The 18,014-nt window shown below is 44.4% G+C and overlaps 1 protein-coding gene across 1 annotated transcript in view; it reads left to right on the top strand.

Annotated features, from left to right (window-relative positions):
• MGAT5 (alpha-1,6-mannosylglycoprotein 6-beta-N-acetylglucosaminyltransferase) overlaps positions 1–18,014 on the top strand; it is a 238,563-nt gene that overhangs the window by 122,029 nt on the left and 98,520 nt on the right. The window contains exon 10 of the mRNA XM_068968274.1: positions 8,895–9,028. Within this exon, the coding sequence (XP_068824375.1) occupies positions 8,895–9,028 (134 nt within the window). The remainder of the gene's footprint in view (positions 1–8,894; positions 9,029–18,014) is intronic.

The raw sequence follows: 18,014 nt of genomic DNA, 5'->3' as shown, positions 1-18,014 counted from the left end.
CAGTGACAAGAGCTGAAACTTAAAGGGAAGCGGAAGTGATAGACATGCCAGACACATACCAGCGGGAAATAAGATGGAAAACGTGGCATTAAAAGCCCCAAGTAGGTCATCATGGAGCAGAGGTGCCCACGGAAGGGTGACCTGAAATGATATGAATGCTGGGCCCTGCTTCCCCCTGAAGGAAGTGAAACTTTTCAGCGGAAAACTGTCATAGTCACATACTTGTTTCAAAGAATACCTTGTCAGGCAACAGAGAACATGAACTGGAGTTAGAGGGCAGTGAGAAAGAAATCAAGAGGCCCAGGCTGGAGTTATGGAGACTACTTCGAAATCCACTGCAGAAATTATCAGGGTGCAGTGATGTTCAATATTTGTTGATCTAGACAGTCAAAAATTGGAAAAATCCCAAGTGTGGTAGGGTGTCTTAGAATTTCTGTCAAATTGACTTGGTCTCAAGGGTTTCTTGGTGCTTGTCACTGGCAGTTGTGACGCTGAGAATTGAAACTGGCTTTCAGTTCAGTCAGTTTAGTCACTCAGTCTGATTCTTTGTGACCTCATGGACTGCAGCACACCAGGCTTCCTTGTCCATCACTAACTCCCAGAGCTTGCTCAAACTCATGTCCATCGATTCGGTGACGCCACCCAACCATCGCATCCTCTGTCGTCCCCTTCTCTTCCTGCTTTCAATCTTTCCCAGCATCAGGGTCTTTCCTAATGAGTCAGTTCTTCGCATCAAGTGTCCGGAGTATTAGGGCGTCAGCATCAGGGCTTCCGATGAATATTCAGGATTGATTTCCTTTAGGATTGACTGGTTTGATCTCCTTGCAGTCCAAGGAACTCTCAGGATTCTTTTCCAACACCACAGTTCGAAAGCATCAATTTTTCGGTGCTCAGCTTTCTTTATGATCCAACTCTCACATCCGTACATGAGTACTGGAAAAACCACAGCTCTGACTATATGGACCTTTGTCAGCAAAGTAATGTCTCTGCTTTTTAATAGACTGTCTAGGTTGGTCATAGCTTTTCTTCCAAGGAGCAAGCATCTTTTAACTTCACGGCTGCAGTCACCATCTGCAGTGATTTTTGAGCCCAAGAAAATTAAGTCTATCACTATTTTCATTGTTTCCCCATCTATTTGCCATGAAGTGATGGGACTGGATGCCATGATCTTTGTATTTTCAATGTTGAGTTTTAAGTGAACTTTTTCGCTGTCTTCTTTCACTTTCATCAGGAGGCTTTTTCGTTCCTCTTCACTCTCTGCCTAAGGGTGGTGTCGTATGTATATCTGAGATTATTGATATTTCTCCTGGCAGTCTTCATTCCAACTTGTACTTCATGCAGCCTGGCATTTCTCATGATGTACTCTGCATATAAGTTAAATAAACAGGGTAACAATATACAGCCTTGATCTACTCCTTTCCTAATTTGGTTCCAGTCCATTGTCCCATGTCTGGTTCTAACTGTTGCTTCTTGACTTGCATACAGATTTCTCTTGAGGCAGGTAAGGTGGTCTGGTATTCCTATCTCGTTAAGAATTTTCCACAGTTTGTTGTGATCCACACAATCAAAGGCTTTAGCGTAATCAGTGAAGCAGAAGTAGATGTTTTTCTGAAATTCTCTTGCCTTTTCTGTGATCCAACGGATGTTGGCAATGTGATCTTTGGTTCCTCTGCCTTTTCTAATTTCAGCTTGAACATCTGGAAGTTCTCAGTTCACATACTGTTGAAGCCTAGCTTGGAGAATTTTGAGCATTACTTTGCTAGCATGTAAAATGAGTGCAGTTTGCAGTGGTTTGAGCATTCTTTGGCGTTGCCTTTCTTTGGGATTGGAATGAAAACTGACCTTTTCCAGTCCTGTGGCCGCTGCTGAGTTTTCCAAATTTGCTGGCATGTTGAGTGCAGCACTTTCACAGCATTATCTTTTAGACTTTGAAATAACTTAGCTGGAATTCCATCACCTTCACTAGCTTTGTTCATAGTGATTCTTCCTAAGGCCCACTTGAGTTTGCACTCCAGGATGTCTGGCTCTAGATGAGTAATCACTCCATCTTGGTTATCTCAGTCATGAAGATCTTTTTTGGATAGTTCTTCTGTGTATTCTTGCCACCTCTTCTTAATATCTTCTGCTTCAGTTAGGTCCATACCATTTCTGTCCTTTATTGTGCCTGTCTTTGCATGAAATGTTCCCTTGGTGTCTCTGATTCTCTTAAAGGGATCTCAAGACTTTTCCGTTCTGTTGTTTTCCTCTATTTCTTTGCATTGATCACTGAGGAAGGCTTTCTTCTTTCTCCTTGCTATTCTTTGGAACTCTGCATTCAGATGGATATATATTTGCTTTTCTCCTTTGACTTTCTCTTGTCTTCTTTTCTCAGCTGTTTGTAAGTCCTCCTCAGGCAACCACTTTGCCTTTTTGCATTTCTTTTTCTTGAGGGTAGTTAGAATCACTGCCTCCAATACAGTGTTATGAACCTCTGTCCATAGTTCTTCAGGCATTCTGTCTATCAGATCTAATCTCTTGAATCTGTTTCTCACTTCCACTGTATAATTGAAGGGATTTGATTTAGGTCATACCTGAATGGCCTAGTGATTTTCCCTGCTTTCTTCAATTTAAGTCTGAATTTGCCAGTAAGGAGTTCATGATCTGAATCACAATCAGCTCCCGGTCTTGTTTTTGCTGACTGTATAGAGCTTCTCCATCTTCAGTTGCAAAAATATAATCGATCTGATTTTGGTATTGACCATCTGGTGATGTCCACGTGTAGAGTTGTCTCTTGTGTTGTTGGAAGAGGGTGTTTGTTATGACCAGTGAATTCTCCTGGCAAAACTCTGTTAGCCTTTGCCCTGCTTCCTTTAGTACTCCAAGGCCAAGCTTGCCTATTACTCCAGGTATCTATTGACTTCCTACTTTTGCATTCCAGTCCCCTATAATGAAAAGGATATTTTTGTGTGTTTTTTTGGTGTTAGTTCTAGAAGGTCTTGTAGGTCTTCATAGAACTGTTCAACTTCGGCTTCTTTGGCATTAGTGGTTGGAGCATAGACTTGGATAACTGTGATATTGAAAGGTTTGCCATGGAGACGAACAGACATCCTTCTGTCATTTTTGAGACTGCACCGAAGTACTGCATTTCAGACTCTTTTGTTGACTATGATGGCTACTCCATTTCTTCTAAGGGATTCTTGCCCACAGTAGTAAATGTAATGATCCTCTGAATTAAATTTGCCCATTCTGGTCCATTTTAGTTCACTGAATACTGAAATGTCGATATTCACTCTTGCCATCATCTGTTTGACCACTTCCAATTTGCCTTCATTCATGGACCTAACATTCCAAGTTCCTATGCAATATTGTTCTTTACAGCATTGGACTTCACTTCCATCATCAGTCACATCCACAGCTGGGCATTGTTTTTGCTTTGGCTCAGCCTCTTCTTCAGTGGCATATTAGGTACCTGCTGACCTGGGGAGTTCATCTTTCCGTGTCATATCTTTTTGCCTTTTCATACTGTTCATGGGGTTCTCAGGGCAAGAAAACTGAAGTGGTTTCCCATTCCTTTCTTGAGTGGACCACATTTTGTCAGAACTCTCCACCGTGACTCATCCCACTTGGGTGGCCCTACATGGCATGACTCATAGTTTCATTGATTTAGACAAGGCTGTGATCCATGTGATCAGTTTGATTAGTTTTCTGTGATTGTGGTTTTTGTTCTGTCTGCCCTCTGATGGATAAGGATGAGAGGCTTGTAGAAGCTTCCTGATGGGAGGAAACTGGCTTTAGGCAGAGCTGGATTCAGGCTTGGAGGATCTCTTCAGTCTCTACCTATCTCGCCTTAGCATTTCTCTGTCTTGGCATTATTCTCAGGCAGGCTGTCCCCTCACAGACACAGGGATGGCATTTGCAGCTCAGGATGTCCGCCCTGCCAGCTCAGTGACTGTAGCAGAAAGATGCTGACCCCAAAAGTAGCTGCCACTCATCATGGAGCAACTGTGACGGATGGAACTTGGGTTATAAACCCATCTTTCAACTGAGCCATGGTCAGGCAGAGTCCTCTCGGTCAAGCGCCCATCCTTGGAGGCATGGGGAGCTGGGGAGGCGAGGGATCAGGACTGGCACCAATTCAGGCTATCTGAATGGAACAGAATTGCATGGCTGGTTGGGAAAGGCGGTTAGTTCCACATAGCGATGCTGGAAGGCCAGAACCAGGGGCATTCCGTCTAATGGGGAGAGTGCAGGCGCTGAAGCACTGTGCTGCTTTAACAAGCGGTGATGCACTGTGGTTATTGCCCCTAGGAAGATGCCCATGGCACATTGTGTAAGGGGAAAGAGAAATTCACAGAGGATAGGCACAGTAAGATCCAATTTTGGTTTGAGGATTAAAAAGGCTCCATGAGTCTAGAAAAAAAGGAGCCTAATAGCAGTTATTTCTAGGTGGTAAAATTGATGGGTGACATCTTTCTTTCCTTCTATCATTCTCTATTGTCTGAGAAAAGTCATACACTGAGACTATGTTTCTATTTAAAGAAAAGAAAAACTTATCGAAGTTTTGACAGGACTTGATGAGGTCATAACTAGGTAGGTGAAGAGGAGAAAAGGAGATGATGGGTTTTCAGAAGCTGACATCCCCTGGACTTGGTGACTGACTGGCTGTGGGGCTGCAGAGGGAGGCCAGCTGGCCCTGCAATTTCTGCCCTTGGTGACCAGGTGGCATGGGGGTCCCCAAAGCTGCAGGGCCAGCTGCAGTTGGAGACTGGCAGACATCTGTTAGAATGAATTTTTTACTTCTTAGAGATGTTTAGAACTGACTCTTTGAAAAATCAGACCTGGGAGAATTTATGCCATTGAAAGAAGGCTTAGTTTAACTTGATAAAAATTGTGAATTCTATTTCCAAAGAGGCCATTATAACTGCCTGGTGAATGTGGTCTATCTGTCCCTCTTTTATTAAGTAGTTGGTAAGCTTCATGAGGGCAGAAGCTCATTTTTATGTTGTAATTCCTCAATACCTGGCACATAAAATTGGTTTGCAGAAAAAGTCCTCTAAATTGTGTGTCAAGTCAGGAAAATCCCCTGGAGAAGGGAATGGCAACCCACTCCAGTACTCTTGCCTGGAGAATCCCATGGACAGAGGAACCTTGTGGGCTACAGTCCATGGGGTCACAAAGAGTTGGATACAACTGAGTGGCTGACACTTTCACTCTTCAAACTAACAGTAATTCTTTTTTTAAAAAAATCATTGCTGGAGTCAGCTCAGAAACAGTGTCCCTTCCAGTTGCTGCATATAGAAAAAATCAGCTTGGTTCCATATACATACAACATAAGTTGCTCAAGAAACTGAGGAAAGACTCCATATTGCTGTTGTTCACTTGCTAAATCACTTCTGACTCTTTGTAACCCCATGGACTGCAGCATATCAGGCTTCCCTGTCCTTTGCTTTCTCCCAGAATTTGCTCAAGCTCATGTCCATTGAGTCAGTGATGCCATCCAGCCATCTCATCCTCTGTCACTCCCTTCTCCTCCTGCCTTCAATCTTTCCCAGCATCAGGGTCTTTTCTAGGGAATCAGCTCTTTGCATCACGTGGCCACAGTATTGGAGTTTCAACTTCAGTATCAGTCCTTCCAATGAATATTCAAGACTGATTTCCTTTAGGATGGACTGGTTTGATCTCCTTGTTGTCCAAGGGACTGTCACGAGTCTTCTCCAGCACCACAATTAGAAAGCATCAATCCTGAAGACTCCATATATATATTTATACTTTATTGTTCTTTCATGTATATCCTGCTCTGCCTTATAAGATTATTTTCCTGTAAAGCATGTTTACAATTACAGTTCACAGAGTCCGGAAAAAAAGATACTTGGCATCTGAAGCTGTGTATTAAAGTGCTTTAAGGAGGCTGGATTCTGGGAACAGCTGGTCTGACTCTGAATCCCAACATTGCCATTTCCTGGCATGTCAGCTTGGATAGTTTAAGTGACTCTCTGTTTTCTCATCTGTACAAACATGTTATAAGGTTTTTGTAAAGATATAATGAAATGATCACTATAAAGCGCTCAGATTGTCAGCTATTTTTTTTTAATCTCATTTGTTTACCTCCTAGGATGGAGTGATTTCCAAAAGTACAGGATTTCCTGTGTCTCATTTATGATGGGATTTCTTTGATTTACCTTGAAATGTAAATACCCTCCCTTTGAAGCCCTCCCAACACAGCTGAAGTTTGTGTTCCCTTCTGAAGGCAAAGCAAAAAACAAAGCTTGGCCTGAGGGCCGGTCTCCACAGAAAGGTCCGTGCAGATCCATCAGCCTGCACTTGTGGCTTGTGGTTTACTATCCTCAGCTTCAGGAAGGAGGCTTGTGTCAGATGGAGGCTCTCGAAGGGCTTGTCACCAGGCAGACACCCAGCTCCTTGGAGGCCAGGCATACCTGCTCTGTGGTTACTTCCAAGTCTCCTGCCCGGCAGATCTCAGGCGAGCATCTGCTCGTGTTGCAGACTCTCAGTGTCCCAGGACAGGTCCACTGTGGCCTGGAAAGAGGCATGGCCGACCTGCCTGGTGCTCGTGAAATGTGGCAGTGTGTTTGTAAGTGCTACCGTATTTCTCGTTAAGTCTCACCTGAGCTGCTTAAATGGCTCCTGCTGGTTGTCAGTCCCCAAGTTTATACCTGGGGACAAGAGAAGAGTTGAAGTAAGGTGTGTGGATGAAAACTTAAGAGGAGAGCTTGTATGTGTAATTCTTTCTTCACACAGTGTCCAAGTTAGTTTGATACCAAATGACCAGTCATAAAATGGTAAAAGCCCACCATTCCCCACAAGTTTTTTTGAGAAGATTGTTTGCTTCCCCTCCTTCTTATTGTTCAAGCTGTGGGGAATCTTTGACACAGAAATATAAACAGACAATTTTTTTTTTCTTCTTGGGTCTTGATGAGCATTTTCTTTTTGAAAGCACCTTAGTACCTGATCTATTTTTCTAACCTGTTAAGTGTTTTAGATGTTAGATTATTTCATTTTTTTAAAACAGGCCCACCTAGAGACTAGATAATGGAACTGCAGAAACAAATATCTAAAGCATGGAGCTTTAGTCACCACATAAATTTTCTGAAGACAAGACCACAATTTCAAGGTTTAAAGCATCAGATTCTATTTCAGAATTTCTACAATGCATCAAAAGTTTTAGAAAGAGGTTTTTTTTTTTTAAACTGCCTTATCAACATTTCAAATGCACACAGGCTGTCTGCCCCTCCCCTAAACCCCATCAAACCCCCTCCTCGCCAGCTCTTCCAAAAGGGGGAGAAATAAAAAAGCGACCATTGCCTCTCATTGGCAGTAGAATTTATTCAGTAATTTACTTTCCAGCCAACTGCAGCCATTGCCATTGCCTCTGGGCACTTGTTCAAAACGCAGAAATGAAATAACAGATTGGCCAGACCGCACACAACTCCCCAGTCACAACCCTATTATCTCCTCGTTCTGTCACCCCCATTAAGCAGCAGCCTAGGAGACAGGATGGTGATCACAAGTATTTATGCAGCTCGTTCACGTCCACGGCTCAGGGCTCTCTGCCCAGCTCCCTCGTTCATCTTCTTGCGGGTGCCTGAGGGGGACCCGGGCCTTCAGATCCCAGGAGCATCTTAGAGGGCTTCTGTGCCCTCTTCCTGCCTGGGAGACTCCTGAGAAAACCAAAGCAAGACACGGGAACCAGCTTCCGCCTCCGGTTGTAGGTTGTCAGCCACCCGCCAGTGACTGAATAGGGTGGGAGCATCACTGTGTAGATTTTATTAAATATTCAGTCTCTCTCCATTGATGTTATTTTTAGTTCTCTTCAGGTCAAAGTCAAGCCAAGCAGTTGCTTTTCCTGTGGTGGGGCCTCTGCTGGGTTGTCCTCTTCTGCAGGGTTCTCTGGCCAGATGTTTGGAGAAGCAAGAAGGGCCTCTGTTTTCTCGAGAGAGACTGTTTTCTGATGGTTGCCTTCTGGTGAAATTCCTTTTTAAAATTATGGACATGAGAGATAAATGGTTGCGGAGGCTGTGGGCTTGCTTTCTCTCTTTGTCAGGTGTTAAAGCAGAGAAGTTTTAGGGACTTCTCTAGCAGTCCAGTGGTTAAGACTCTGCACTTCCAATGCAGGGTTTGATACCTGATTGGGGAACTAAGATTATCCCACACATGGTGTGGCCCAAAAGAGAAAAGAATAAATAAATGAAAAATAAAATAGAGAAGTTGCAGAATTCAAATGATGAATGATCCAGAGGAGCGTGCTTTTCTCTTCCAGAGTTGTCTGTCTTAGAGACTAGACATGCTTTCTTAGGTTAGGTGGCTTTTCAGAAGTGGTTCACAGCCCAGTGAGCTTCACCTTTCATTCTGTCTTCGTTCCATCCATCCATTCAGAATTACATCTTTCATTAGTGAATGATTCTTAGAAGCAGTGCAGAGTGCGGGTGATGTTGCCTGGCTCACTGGACAGTGAGTACCGCTGGAGTCGGAGGAGAGTGTGCAGGGTCTGCTCGCCCAGATGGGGATCGTGGACTCGGCCCTGCTCCCTCCAGGTTTCCAGCCCCTAGTTGGTATAACCTGGATGAGGGCATTTCTGTCGGGAGCCAGCGTCTTTGTGCTGAGGAGACAGGATGGAGGGGAGGACGCAGCTGAATGGTTTTTAAACAGATGGACTTTCCACTGAGAAAAGCAGGGTTGGGCTTGGGTTAATCCATCCTTGAGAGAATTAGCTCTCTGTGAAGGTGGAGTTGGGGCTGGGTGGGAGCAGGCCGCCCTCTTGAACCCCCTCCCAGGTAAAGAAAGAACAAGGTGACATGAAAACATTTAATTATGCTTGTGACAGCTTGAGTGAAATTGGTAATGGTTGGTGTTCCTGCTGATTGAATTTTAACTGCCATGTCCCGTCCTCTCCACACCAGCTCACACTCCAGACAACAGCTTCCTGGGCTTTGTGGTCGAGCAGCACTTGAACTCCAGCGACATCCACCACATCAACGAAATTAAGAGGCAGAACCAGTCACTCGTGTACGGCAAAGTGGACAGCTTCTGGAAAGTGAGTCGGCCTATGTGCGTGCCTCTCACCCTCAAAAGAAACTTGCTGTGTAATTTAATTCAGCTTTGATCCAGGGAATAACCAAGCCAAGTGCCCACAGTTTAACAGGGTCTGCTTAGAAATAAATAAGAACATGTGGGGATTTGGGCCAACGGGTATTTGGGTGTCTGATCAAAGCTGTATCTGCTCATCTGTACAGTGGCTGCCGTGCAGGGCCCCTCATCCTTTGCATGTTGAAAGTGACATGTGTCGGCTCCTCTCCCATTCTAGGCTTGCTCCCAGTAGCCCGGGCCCCTCAGAGGCTACATGCGTTTCTGGAGCAAGGCATTGCACAGGAAGACCCTTTGCCATGTGGCTCATTTCCTGTGCCTTCTGTGAAATGGTTCATGAGGGGAGGCAGCTCCCTTTGCCTGGGGAGGACGTTGGCCCTCACATCCTCTTGGCTTTGGTCACTAGTGTGGTCAGTACTCAGCTAATCAGGGAAGGGAGATGCCTGCCTGGGCTGATGGCAGACAGTTTACTTGAGGACATCTTGGTTGAAACAGCATTCTTGGCCACAGACTCAGCCAAGTTTTCCAAGAACATTGGATTGCTGGGCCCTTGGAGGCCCCTTGGTTCTCCTGGGTGATTTCTAGGCCCCATCTGAAAAAAAATACGATAAAAAAAGGAACTGGATTGGGGGTGTGACCTGCCCACATGGCATGCAAATCCTCTTAGAAGGAAAGTCTTCCTTAGCATGCAGAAGTTGCGAGTGTTTTTGGAAGATATGTTTGTACAAGACAGAACAGTCTCCAGGACTTGGAAAATATGCATCTTCCTAAACGTAAAAGTTACTCGCTTTCTGGAATGATAACGGACTGTGGTCTCATGGTTCCATGTCTCCCTTACTCAGGAAGTTGGACGTCTGACTGCTGAGGGAGCACACGTGATGTATACAAAGAAGATTCCCTTGCTTTCGGTTACTGGACCTCATGTTCAGAAAAGGGAAAGCACTACCACCCCTCTTCAGTTCTAAGTGCTAACTATGTGGAAGGGACAGCATGTCAGCCTATTTCCAGGGAAACTAATTTATTTCCAGATAACTGCCTTTGCTGTAACAGCTAGAATCTTGTTTTGCTTTAGTGCAGTGGTTCTCCGGTGGGAACATCGGGCAATGTCTAGGGACAATTTTGGTTGTCGTGACAGAGGGTAGGGACCCCTGGCATCTACTGGGTAGAGGTCAGGGATGCTGCTGAACCACCCAAGAGTGCACAGAACAGGCCCACAGCAAAGAATTACCTGGCACAAAATGTCAGTAGTGCCGAGAAACTAGGGCTGGTTAACAAAATTTATTTCCTAATATATTATTCCATGTCTTCTCCTCTCAAGTAAAATAAAATCAGCTAAGATTATAAATGGTTACTTAAGATGTTCCCCTGAATGTATACATATTTGTTTCCTTTGTGTCAAAATCAGCCCTTTGTGAATGGGGCATTTTTCAGCTCCTCTGGAGTAAAATAAAATCAGCTGAGATTATAAATGGTTACTTAAGATATTCCCCTGAATGTATACATCTTTGTTTCCTTTGTGTCAAAACCAGCCCCTTATGAATGGAGCATTTCTCAGCTGCCATTCAGGTGAACTTGGGTTTAAAAGTGCACATTGGATATTGTCATTCTCTGCTTCATTGTAAAATAAGTGGATCGTAGTATTAGTTTTAAGACTTTCAAACCTGGTTTTAGTAAGACTTGAGCTCTTAAAAAAAAAAAATAGTAACTCCCTTCTCCCTCCTGTACCTGCTCAAAAGAAAGGTAGTTTGTATGTCCACATGGACTTGAAACTACATTGGTTTTGGACCCAAGTGCAGCTTCCTCCTAGGTGCTTCTGGCAGCTTTTTCAGTTTCACAAGGGTCTTCCCAGCTGACTCAGTTGTAAAAAAAAAAAAAAAAAAAAACTGCCAATGCAGGATACTCAGGAGACACAGGTTCAATCTCTGGGTGGGAAGATCCCCTGGAGAAAGGCATAGCAGCCCACTCCAGTATTCTTGCCCAGAGAATCCCATGGACAGAGGAGCCTGGCGAGCTACAATCCACTGGGTCGCGAAGAATCAAACATGACTGAGCCATCTAGCCCTAGAAAAACAAAAGAGTAAATTGGTTCTGAAAGCTTTTCAGCCACCTTGGACAAAGTAATACTGCCACTAAAAGGGTGATTTCCATGATGCCAGTCAGAATCCTAAACTACTAACCATGTTGGCCAAGAGATTTAGGATGTGATTTGGAAATTCCTCCAAAACTCCACAGGTTACCTGACCTCCCATGTGCTGGAAGTATTACAAAAGATGGGGTAGCAGTGTGTCTACTTTAGAATTTGAGTGCCAAAAATCTGGGATGTTGTTTCCATTTTAATGCATTATAACTACCCAACATTCTTTGATGTGAAAGGCCCCAAAAGATGGCATATAAATTAACATAAATTCAGGACATCGTCTCAGGCTTTTGAACACGGCACAGTATATGAGAACTGAGCTTCCTCTTTCAAATCTTCCCCATCCTGTAGTGCCTAGTGGATGTTCATAGAAATCACACAGACCCTTTAAGTGCAGTGTTATTACAGTCACGTTTCCAGAGTCGTGTTCAACACTGACTTCAGCAGGAAGGTCAGTGAATTTTTTCCCATCCCTTGTCCCTTTCTCCACTCCCACCCAGCATTGCTGAGAAGGGAAGTGACGCCGTCAGTCCTGCGGGGTTGGGGACTGCAGTGAGTGCTTGTGGGCAGGCACGAGTTTGGACCCGATGACTCAGGAGGTCCTCGCTCACCCTGAGATTCTAGACTCACTGAAACTCTGAAGATAGCTGCGAGGCTCTTACTCCTGCTCCACATGCTCCCCACCTTCCGTGGCATGTGATTAGGGAATGCTGCCCCATGACCCCTCCACCCTGGGCTGATTGGCCCAGGGGGTTGTCCTCTGGCCCGAGGCAGCCCCAGGGCTCTTCAGTGGTTGGCTGCCCTGACTCTGGCTCAGAAAGCCATACTGGATCGATGGGATTCTTCACTTGACATTGGAAATTAGAGGGGCAGTGAGCCATGGAGACAGAAATTGAAAGGATGTGTCCAGTGTTGTGATAAGGCCAAGGCAGAAGCCTTCCAGGAGGCCAGCGAGGAGGAAGCAGGACCAGTTTAGAAAGGGAGTGGATGCTGTCAAGAGGATGACGGGGGCAGAACCACAGCGGGGGAGAGCTGTGGGGTGCCTTGGCTGGGGTGGGGGTGCTGGGGGCAGGTAGGAAGGCAGATAGGCAGAAACCACCCATGCAGCTTGGAGACAAAGAAGGAGAAAGTAGCTGCTAGAGCTCCTGGAAGCTTTCTTTGTGTGTATGTGCGCTTGAGCGTGTGCAGTTTTAAATTTCATTTATTTATTGGTTGTGCTGGGTCTTTGTAGCTGTATGCGGGCATTTCTCTGGTTGCGGTGCACAGACTTCTCATTGTAGTGGCTTCTCTTATTGCAGAGCACATGCTGTAGGTGCAATGACTCAGTAGCTGGCGGCTCTCGTTCTTTAGAGTGCAGGCTCAGTAGTTGTGGAACATGGGCTTAATTGCCCCTCGGCAAGTGGAATCTTCCTTGACCAGGGATTGAATCTGTGTCCCCAGCATTGGCAGGAAGATTCTTTCCTACTGGACCACCAAGGCAGTCCTGGAAGCTTTCTTTTTCTGGATCATGCATCTCTATCTCATTGTGTTCCCTTGTAGTATTCTGGGTTGTTTCTGTTCCTTATTGTAATGTGAAGGGTATTTTCTAAGATACCCTCCCTACCTTCCAATGCCTGTCAAGAAATACAGTCTGTTAAAAATACAGGCAAAGGAGGAGTGGGCTAACTCTTCAGCTCTTCCCTAATTCATGGTGGAGTTACCCTTTGGTCTTCTCCTGATGTTATAATGCATAGTGGAGAGGTGACTGGGAGAGAGAGGACCTTGCTGTCTTGAGTCCAGAATCCCAAAGACGCCCACTTAGAAAGCATCACTACTCAAGACCTTTAGCAGCAAATGAGATTGCAAAAGCCTGATCCCAAGTACAAACCTGTTTCTTAGCCCAAGAACCCACAGTTTTAGATTGTCCTCATCTATCTATGGGGCAGTCTGGTCACTGTCGCCAGCTAATACTTGTGCCAAGAAAGAGGGACATCTGTCCTGTGTGTCTTAATTCAGAGTCCTTCAGCTTCCTGTTACCTTAAGTCATCAGGGAGTAAAAAATAAGGTAGTTTCTTAAAAGTAAGAGATTTTGAAAATTGTAGAAATTAAGTCATTGAAACTTGCTTAACTGAATTTTTCATTTTCATGTTTCTTAACAATTCATCCTGAGCAAATTGCATCTGTTGATCTACATCAATTTTCTACTGATGGTAGGTTAACATGTTACATACCATGATATTCGTATTACTTCTTGATACACATTTGCTGCTGAAGTAAATGTCTTGAAGAACTTGCTTTGAGCCCCTCCGAGAAATAGGAATAGCCCCTAAACAACAAGCTGGAGTTCAGACATAAGCCTGCAGTTCACCAGTATGGGAAGTAATTAACCTCTTCGAGCCTTAGGGGCATGACCCGGGAAATGGGAGCAGTAAAAACTGCCATGTAGGGCAGGGCTTCTCAGCCTTCAGAGTGCAAGGGAACCACATGAGGCCTTGTAGAAGATGCTCACTCTGATTCAGACCTTTTGGGGCAGGGCCGAGATCCTGCATTTCACACGAGCTCCCAGGTGATGCCCAGGGGAGGCTGATCAAAGCACAGGGCCTTGGGATGCTTGGGGTTGTGGAAAGTGCTTGGCCCTGGGTAGCTGGCTAATCCATGAATAAATCATTCCTTTTTCCTCTTTACTTTGGCCTTTCTGCTCCTCCTGTCAGGCTGCCAGCTCTCATGTTACTTTTTACCCATGCTAGTTACTCATTCCACTAGCCCCCCAGTCTTACTTCCCAGTAAACACATTTGCAAAGAGTTGCTCCTGCCAGTCTCTGGCGCCTGACCCCTTCGAGTGGGGCAAGCCCATGGTCAACAGTAGCCTCTCCAAGGAGGTAGAAAGCCCAGTACCTGCCTAGTTATCTGTCATCCTGATGTGTACAGTTGGTACTTGCCAGTTAGTAGGGCATAGTGGTCAAGAACCCAGATGGCAGGGTTCAAATCCTGCCTCTACACCCCAAGGTAAGTTGCTTAACTTGACTTGGCTTCGTTTATTATAGGAATGATGACAATAAGGTTTCTTCAGTGATTAAATGTGGTAATGTAAGTAAAGTGCTTAGAAAAGGGCCTGGCACAGTGTAAGTCTAAATGTTTACTATTATTAACATAATTATTGGGGTCAGATCGGAAACATAATGAGAATTGATGGCAATGTGAGGTCGTGGAGGAGCTGGGGTTCAGGGTAGGACTTGTAAGGAACTGCATTTACAAACCTGCTCTCAGATATTCAGATGCCAGTTTTTAAACTCTGTTGGCAAACTGTGGCCCTTGAGCCAATTCTGTTTTTGTAAATAAAATTTTACTAGAGCATAGCTCGTTCTGGTTGGGGCTCTGCCCTTCCAGTGCAGGGGATACAGGTTTGATTTCTGTTTAGGAAGCTAGGATCCCACATTCTTGGTGATGTGCCAAGAAAAAAGAGAAAGAAATTTTTTAAAAAAATAGAAATTGTGATTCCCATATGGAAAAGAATATGAAAAAGAAAAAAATATATAGTTGTAACTGAATCATTTGCTATACACAAAAACTAACAAGATACTATAAACCAACTATTAAAAAAAAAAAAAAGACCATAGGTACACCTACCCATTGTCTATGGCTGGTTTTACACTAAAGTGGCAGAGCAGTATAGTTGTGATAGACACTGTATAACCATCAAAGCCTAAAATGTTTATTATCTGGCCCTTTATAGAAAAGTTTGTTGACCTCTGAACTACACCATGTCCTTTGTAAACTGAGCCTGTCTTGAAGGACACATTTGGCCAACAGCCCTGGCGTGTATCTCATCAGGTCTTTTTAGCTGTTTGAGGATTTTTGGTTATGTTCTGTGTAATTAAGGCTGATGGATAAGCAATCCATGGAAAATGAAGTGTGACTTTACTAAGATTTGTGTTACTGTAAAGACGGAGTCCCCAGCCCTGGGCCTGACATCTCTTGATAGTAGGCAGTCTGCTGAGGCTACCACTTATTCAATAACTAACGTGAAAATAAGTGAAACTGAAAGTCGCTCAGTTGTGTCCAACTCTTTGCCACCCTATGGACTATACAGTCCACGGAATTCTCCAGGCCAGACTACTGGAGTGGGTAGCCTTTCCCTTCTTTAGGGGATCTTCCCAACCCAGGGTTCTGACCTAGGTCTCCCTGATTGTAGGCGAATTCTTTACCAGCTGAGCCACAAGGGAAACCCCAACACTATACTGAAAGAGGGCCTAATATTAGTGCAGGGTTTACTCTTCTCAACTGTGGTGTTGGAGAAGACTCTTGAGAGTCCCTTGGACTGCAAGGAGATCCAACCAGTCCATCCTAAAGGAGATCAGTCCTGGGTGTTCATTGGAAGGACTGATGCTGAAGCTGAAACTCTAATACTTTGGGCACCTCATGCAAAGAGTTGACTCATTGGAAAAGACCCTGATGCTGGGAGGGATTGGGGGCAGGAGGAGAAGGGGACAACAGAGGATGAGATGGCTGGATGGCATCACTAGCTCGATGGACATGGGTTTGGGTGGATTCCAGGAGTTGGTGATGGACAGGGAGGCCTGGTGTGCTGCGGTTCATGGAGTTGCAAAGAGTCAGTCACAACTGAGAGACTGAACTGACCTGGTGTGAACTGGGCCTTTCGCAGCCATTGTTTAGGGAGTCATGGTGACTCCATCTGAGGCATCAGCTGTCACTCCCTTCACCAGCTTGCTTTCTAGCACAGAAACCAGCTCAAGGAGATGGAGAGGCATGGCCCATGGCAGGACCAATCCAGAACCAGGTCAAGGTTCCAGCCTCCCGCTAGGAAACATGCCTCCTGGCTGCCACTTGCACTAGGAGCTTGAGCAGGGGGAGTCCATGCTTCAAGCAGGATTCAGAAACCAGGAAGCATGGGTGATATTGGTGCACTGGGCAAACATTAACCGGTAAACCATTGCTCCTGGGTACTTACCACACACAGAGTCAGCAACAGCCTCACAGCCAGTTCTGCACAGTAATATGCCTGATTTGAGCACGTTCAGTTGTTTCTGAATCCAGACCCAAGGGCTTGACTTGCCCCAGCCCTAGCCTGCCTGGCAGCAACCAAAGTCAGATAGTCTCATCCGAATTTGGAAACTTCCTTTTTATCTAGCTGACAAAGACTGTGCACTGTTTTTATTATTTTTTTAATTAAGTATAGTTAATTTTGTTAAGTATAGTTAAGTGTTAGTTTCTTCTGTACAACAAAGTGATTCAATTATATATATATATATATATATATATATAAATAAAAATACACATTCTTTTTCATATTCTTTTCCATTATGTTTTAGGTAGGATATTGAATATAGTTCCCTGTGCTCTACAGTAGGACCTTTTTGTCGATCCATCCTGTATATAACAGCTTGCATCTGCTAACCCCAACCTCCTATTACATCCTTTCCCAACCCCTGCCCCCCCTTAACAACCATGAGTCTGTTCTTTATAAAAGACTGTGGTTTTAAAGCTTCCTCTAAAGTGACACATAGTTCAGTACCCACAGGCCCCAGGGTCCAGGGAGTAGGGTGATTTTTTTTTTTACTTGTAATATACTTTTATTATCACATTTCAATTATTAAACGATGAAATTTCCAAACAGATATCCTATAGAACTGCCATTTTTTTCAATAAAAATGTAACACTACCACGGTTGCTTCTCACATTCAAAGTTTACCCCATATTCAAGTTTCTGATAAATCAACTAAAAGTTGAAATTCTGTCTCTGAGGCATTTCCTGGTAAACTTGGCATTGCATTAGAATGAGATGATACTGCCTTTAATCTGTAATAATCTTTAAATGTCTGTATGTAATAACAGCCATTCAAAATGAATGTGCAAATGAGGGAGAACAAAACCAGTTTCTGAACATGTAATTCATCATCCAGGATATAAATCCCTACAGCTACCAACAGAAATGTGCCACAGCCTTTCCCTTCTCTGTTCTAACTTCCTGCCCTTTTTAATCTGGTCTCCACACAGCAGCGGCCCATGTGATCTTTTTAAAAATATGAATTGGATTGTGTTCCTCCTTTCCTCGAGTCCCAGCAATGGCTTCATTGTAAACTTGGAGCACATTGTGTTTCCTGTGAAATCCAGTTTCCATGGGGATTCAGGCTCTACAGGGCTGCTCCCTGCCCCGGCTTGCCCCAATCCTCACCTCCTAGGGCCATCGTGTCCCATGTGTATGCTCTCAACCAAATGTCACCTCTCCCCATCTCAAACACAGCATCCTCTCCCCTACTTTTTATGTAAAGCATTTTGTGATCATATACTTATCTTTTTCTGTCAGTCTCTTCTTGACTGCTAAGAAATGAAGCAGTTTGGGGACAGGAATCATTATTGATGTTATTCTACCCAACACAGTGTCTGGCACACGGTAGGCACGCAGTACCTATTGGATGAATGAATCAGTCTCCTTTTGATTTCTTTTCACATTGATTTATCTGTGCAATTTAGGGTATGACTTGGAAGATTCCAAGTCTCTCTGGCCTGAGGGACACCGGAAGGAGGGATTTAAGGGGAAAGGAGTGGAGGTCCTTGTGCAAGTTCCTCAGACCATCAAGAGGTGTCGAGGTTTTCAAGGGACTTCTCTGGTGGTCCAACAGTTAAGACTGTGATTCCACTGTAGGGGATGTGGGTTCAATCCTTGGTCAGAGAACTAAGATCCATCATGCTGCACTGCACAGTCAAAAAAAAAATTTTTTTTTTTTTTTTTTTTTTCCAAAAGCTCTGGTGAAATTAGCAGTGAGAGAGCCTGGGAAGAGGCTGGACTATCTGTGGGATT

This window comes from Capricornis sumatraensis, chromosome 3, assembly GCF_032405125.1.
Source record: "Capricornis sumatraensis isolate serow.1 chromosome 3, serow.2, whole genome shotgun sequence".
Classification (NCBI taxonomy): domain Eukaryota; kingdom Metazoa; phylum Chordata; class Mammalia; order Artiodactyla; family Bovidae; genus Capricornis; species Capricornis sumatraensis.
Note: the sequence above shows the minus strand (reverse complement) of the source record. Positions and strands in the feature narration are given on the sequence as shown.